General features: G+C 34.8%; 2 protein-coding genes across 2 annotated transcripts; one reads left to right on the top strand and one right to left on the bottom strand.

The window, feature by feature from the left end:
- The first annotated feature begins 688 nt into the window (after positions 1-688).
- Positions 689-1201, top strand: LOC114076117. The gene has a single exon (XM_027914687.1). The coding sequence runs from the start codon at positions 689-691 to the stop codon at positions 1199-1201; it is 513 nt and encodes a 170-aa protein (XP_027770488.1).
- Positions 1202-1727: 526 nt separating this feature from the next.
- Positions 1728-5629, bottom strand: LOC107009846. Its single transcript, XM_027914163.1, has 4 exons — positions 3673-5629; positions 2574-3596; positions 2036-2494; positions 1728-1946 (listed from the first exon to the last, which is right to left on the bottom strand). Exons 1-4 carry the CDS (start codon positions 5446-5448, stop codon positions 1728-1730), a joined length of 3477 nt encoding a protein of 1158 aa, XP_027769964.1. The 5' UTR covers positions 5449-5629.
- Positions 5630-6326: the final 697 nt, after the last annotated feature.

The raw sequence follows: 6326 nt of genomic DNA on the forward strand, positions 1-6326 counted from the left end.
AAGAACAATTTCATATTAGTTTATTTCGTACTTATAATTTTTTCTTAGAATTTTGTATCATTTCTCAACTAATATTCAAATTAGTATATATGCTATTAATATTTGTATTCATTCAAAATCTCATGTTGTATAATTTATGAATCTTGTATTTGTTCCTAATTGAATCAATCTCAAATGTATACAAACTACATATGTATTTTATTTATATTAGGGATAATACTCAATTACCCCCCTAGCCTATACCCAAAATCCCTACGACACACCTTATCTTTGATGAGGTCCTATTACCCCCTCCAACTTTTCTTTAAAGTAATTTATTACCCCTTGCGTGCCTATGGCAATAATCGTGATTTCACCCATGTAGGGCGCGTGAGTGCAGAGTGAGTGCAGATTTTGGCTAACAATGACCAATAAAAGTTAGCCACGTGTCAAAGCAATTTGAAAAAAAATTAAAAAATAAAAAATAAGTTTTATTGTTTCTCTCAAAAGCAGTTCTTCTTCCTCTTTTCAAAAAATAACCCCATGTTCATGGTTCTTCATTTTTGAAGAAGCTCCATCCATTATCATTCAAGTTAAATAGCTCCTTGATTTGAAAAGGTAAAGTAAAATTTAATATATTCTTTACATCTTTTTATGTCGATTATTAATTCTTATTTTTTTTTTTGACAATTTTTATAAAGTTAGGGTTATGACAAAATCCGAGTTGAATAAGTTGTGTATGGATGAGAACGATTCAATGTTTAACGCGGAAGTGCGATGCAAGCATGGAATCTTACTGCAAATGCAGACGTCTTTGTCAAATCACAATCCCAGAAGACGATTTTGGTCTTGTCCTCACTATGAGGCCACAAACTGTAATTTCTTTAGATGGAGAGACACGGAGAGAGTTGATGAAAGATCTCGTTTTATTATTCCTAAATTGGTGAATAGGATTAGCGAGTTAGAAAAAAATTATGAGCGTGTGAAGATGCAACTGGAACAGCTTGATAATTCCAACATTGAACAGTCAAAACTAGAGAAAATTCCTTTGGATGAAGGTGAAAGTCTTCGAAATAGTTATGAAAATCTGAACATTAATTCAAAGGAGAAGGTTGACAACGTAAAAGAAATGGGTGAATTGAAAGACAAGAAGAAGATGAAAGGGATGAAAATGAAGAAAACAAATAAAGGCTGTTGTTTTGGCAAATTCCTTGTTGTGTGATGATTTGTTTTGTTTTTGTATTTGTTAGTTTTCTAACCCAAGTTGGTAGTTATAAGGATCATATGAAATTGCCATAATTTTGTGTGGTAACAAAAACCTTTATTTTCTCTATTGTAATGTAAAATTGAATTTTTTTGTGTTTGAAACTGTCTTAATTCTCTATTTGCCATGTTGATATGTTTGTGTTAGAAGTTGTAAAATGAAGTAAAGCAACAGGTATTAATCATTCTTGAGAGCAAATTGTAAGTACAAAGTTGATTGTAAAAATGCCGAGAATTAGTCACAGCGCATAGGTGCCCAGAATTTCATTGCTTAAGAGCAAATTTTCAGTACAAAATCTAAATGTGCCCAAAATTATACAAGTCACAACACATACGCAAAACAAAGTTTTCACATTGCATAAGTACCCGTAATTTCAGTACTATAACAAAAAATAGGAATATTTAGTTTTCCTTCAAACATGAAACAAAATAGTACTTATAGTGGCCACCAACAAAGTACTGATAAAACACCATTGATATCAACATTATAGTTTCCATGGGTGTTGAGCTTGTGAAGAGGAGGAAGCATTTGGGTTTGAAAGCCTTGATTGATCTCTAACATGCTGGAGCCTTCTAGTTGTGATTGCCTGATTTCCTTTCCACTTCAATCCGCTTGTCGGTTTGAAACCAACATCCCCAGTTACAATACTTGATCTCAAAACTCTCTTTGGTCCGGCTAATATTGTGCTACTTGGCAGTCCAGGCTACAAAATTTTTAGAGAACTAAGATTATTAGAGAATAAATGTGCAAGTTATTAGAGAACAAACAATATGAATGCATCGCAATACTTACATTGAAAGTTTTGAAACCATTTTTAGCTTGAAACACACCCATACCAGTGACTCTTGGCTTTTTAAATTGAGTTGTGTTTTCAACACCCTTTCCTTTCCTGGTAGTAGCAGTTTCCTTTGGTGCAACATTTGTGTTCTGGTCTACACCATGTGTTGTACTACCTTGAGAACATGTAAACCAATTTTCAAGTGGATGATTACTACCTCTTCCTGCACTTTCCCTACCATTTACACTTGCACATTCTTCATGTGTTGGTGTTCTTGAAGTTGTAGGAGGTGCAGTGGTTCTAGGAGAGGCCCTTGATGCACTTGCACTTGCTCTAGCTCTTGTTGTTCTTGAAGTTGTTGGAGGTGCAATAATTGTAGGTGAATCCCCTGTTGCACTTGCATTTGCACTTGTGTTTTTAGGTCTGCCTCTCCCCCTTTTGGCAACAGGCTCACTCTCAATATTTGTTGATTTCTAATTAGCAACAAAAAAAAAAATATTATATTAGTAAGTTGATTACACTTTAAAAGTAAGTGACAAAATAGTAATGTACCTTTGGTCTTCCCCTTCCTTTTTTTGAACTTGATGGTTCTTCAACATTTGAAGTAGGGGTAGCTCTCTGTTCCCCGGCAGTAGAACCAACTCCATCACTCCTTCGTAAATGACAACTTCTTTTATTGTGACCTTTAACATGGCAAAGACTACATGTCATAGTTAGTCCTGTTTTAGATAATTTACCAGACACCTTCTTTTCACCAACCTCTTTCCTTCTCAACTTTCTAGGTCTGCCTGGCATTTGTTTTATCACTGGTGGATCAACAAGAGGATTTTTTGATTCTGGCCACATTGGCATGTTATTCATAGGTTGTATGAAATGTGAGTAAGTCATCAAGTACCTCTCTTTAGAGTAGCATGGATGAATGAAATCATGTGGGTCATATTGTTTATGCAACATTGCAGCTAAGGCATGTGCACATGGTATACCCTTCAACATCCAAGATCTACAACTACACTCCCTCTTTCTCAAACATACAGTGTGTTGTTTGTATCCATCCAAAACCTCATAGCCAGTTACTCCATTAAACTCAATGTTACATGCCATTGACTTATCAATATTTTGTTCTAGTACTTTCATTGCCATTGGAGAGAAATTGCTTATCCAAGAGTTTGGAAATTCACTTAACCTAGCTAACCTATTCATGACCTTAATTCTTATCTCTTCAAGCATAGAAATAATGGTTTTATGCCTTGCAGACAAAATCCAAGCATTAAAGCTTTCACACATATTATTATCTATAGCATCAGACTTGACTTCACAATTAAAATACACCTTACACCAATATTCTTTATCATAGTAAATTAGGTCATCCACTATACCTGTACCTCCAGTACCTAATTTAGACAACTCGTGCAGATTTTCTCTAAATTCAGCTTCAAAAGTACTTCTAGCACACTTCCAGAACTGATTCTTCCTTTGCAGCCCTCTCCAATTCTTTGACCAATTTGCTAGTATATGCCTAGCACACCTTCTTTCCTCACAAGCTGGCAACAACTCCTTTATAGCTATATCCAGTCCCTAACAGTTACAACAAACATTAGATAATTAAGTTTAAAAAAGGGATAAACCAACAGATAATTTAAAACAAGTTTACCTTTTGCATGTCTGACATAATTGTGAAACTTGTTCCATCTCCTAATCTCAAGTCTTCTTTCAACAGAGAAATAAACCAACTCCAAGTGATTGTGTTCTCATTTTCAACTACAGCCCAAGCAAGTGGAAGCATTTGATTATTGCCATCTTTAGCCACTGCAATAAGTAATTGACCCCTGCAAACCCCCTTCAAGAAACAACCATCCAGACCAATGCATTTTCTAGCTGACATAAATGCCATCTTGAGTGCAGCAAAACAAATGTAAAATGCCTCAAATACTGGCCTACCAGATTCATTAGCTTCTCCTAGCTTCACCACACAAGTACTCCCAGGATTAGTCCTCAGCAACTCATCCTTATAATCAAGAATTCTCCCAAATTCCTTAACATGATCACCCATAAGTTCATTCAAAATTTTAGCTCTTGCTCTTCTAGTTGTGGTCTTACCAACATGCACATTATACTTCTTACGGATTAACTCTTGCAGCTTGAACACTCTGATATTTGGTTGTTCAATAACTTTCTTTTTAAAAACAGTAGCAATGAATCTAGAGTTGCACAAATAATTCCTAGTAGCCTTTTGACATGAATGGACTGGCATGTAAGTCTTAATAACAAAGTTATTAGTCTTCTTGTCCAAACTTGCATATAACAACCATTTGCAATTTACCTTGCAACATCTCACCCTTACTCTATTTGGCTCATTCACACACTTTTCAATCTGAACCCCTCTCTGAATTGCATACTTAGTGACTGCCAATCTAAACTCTTTTACACTTTCAAAAACCATACCCAATTGCCACACAATCTTCTTAATATTGGGATCAAATCTGACTCTCTCAATGGTATGTTTTTTCCTTTTTGTGTTAGGCAGTTTCAACTTCATTTTTTCACCTTCCTGTAGACAACTATCATCTGTGTCAGTTTCAAAACTACAAGCATCAGAACTTGCATAATATGGTTCATCACCCCCCAACCTTCCTTCTAAAGTACAGCTATTGATAGCTGTCTCATCAAACCCAAGATCTGCTCCAGCATTACCACATGCTACTTCTTCAGTATCTGCAGGAATTTTTTCCCTTCTTTTTTTCCTCCTCAGAAAAGATCTTTTCTCAGCCCTCAGTTGAATTAACTCCTCATGAACATCACTTCCATATTGATCATCACTATCTTCAGAATCATCACTCTCTTCAGTTGACTCATCAGATTCTTTTACAGAGTATTCACTATCTTCAGAATCTGATGGATCACTATTTAGAGCTGTTGGGTTTGAAGTAGAAGGAATATTTGAGGTAGTATTTATAGTTATATCTACCCCATTATAAGCAGCCTCACCTTGATTATATCCACTATCCTCAGTGGTCCCAAATTTATTAAAAGTTGCACCAGAATCCTCACCAGGCATGTGGACATATACTTCCAAAACAGAACCACTTTGCAAACAATTACACATTGCTAAGAGAATATCATCATTGTCAATATCTCCTAAAATGCAACTATTAGGTGGCCGGACACTAAATTTACAATTTGGACTATACCCTAGTTCTTTAATATAGTCCTTAATCTCAAAGTATGATATTGTATCCACATCAATATCATAATATTCACTCACTAACCCACCCACATATCTTGCTTTATCACCTTCATACAACAAGGCCCCACCATGATAAAACTTTAAAGTAATGAATGTAAACCCACTCATACCTATATGCATAAACATAACAATAATTAAGTAAAAGTTGCTAATAGAATATAATAATTGACTAAGAAAACACATACCCAAATAGTTATAAAAACAATTCAAGTTGAAGAAAACACATACCCAGCCCCACACATACAGAACACAATACCCCACATAAATAACACAATACACGACATATCTTTATCTTCTTACAATTAGGTATGTAACCCCACACAGACACAACACAACACCCAACATATATTTTCTTCTTAGGATAATGTTATTTAACTTTAACCCCACACCCACACAGACACAACACAATACCCAACATGAAGTTACTTTATTGTAACCCAGAATATAAGACAACACAGAATAACACCCAACTCGTCTTTATCTTCTTGCATGTTTCATATTATAACAACATAACTCACACAACTATAATACCACCCAACCAACCCACACTCAAAACACGTTTCATATAAATGTATGAATAACAAGTTACAAACACCCATAACAACAAAGGTGACAGTATGAATATATGAATAACATCAACCCTAAAAATAATAAATTTGATATCTAACAGAACCACAACATAAACCCTAAAAGTTATATTTCACTCAAAATCGAAATCAATATTTAACATATCATAACCCCTACAAAATCTAAGCATAACCACTACAAAATCTAAGCATAACAAAAAATAAAATAAATGAAGAAAAAACTAACCTTTGAACTCAACTCAGCACGATTCTTGCTGAATGAAATCGACCCACACTTTCACGATTGAAATCGATCCACACACTGTAACCAAAAATTAACTCCCAAAATCCAACATCGAAAATCAAATTTCAGTTGAAAATCTAATTTCTAACCTTTGAAATCGATCCCGTCCACACATGCAGCACTTTCCCTCTTTCTACGTCATCTACTTTTTGGTAAAATTAATTTGGAAAAGATAAAACGCCAGCTTTTCA

Source organism: Solanum pennellii, chromosome 2, assembly GCF_001406875.1.
Source record: "Solanum pennellii chromosome 2, SPENNV200".
NCBI classification, from domain to species: domain Eukaryota; kingdom Viridiplantae; phylum Streptophyta; class Magnoliopsida; order Solanales; family Solanaceae; genus Solanum; species Solanum pennellii.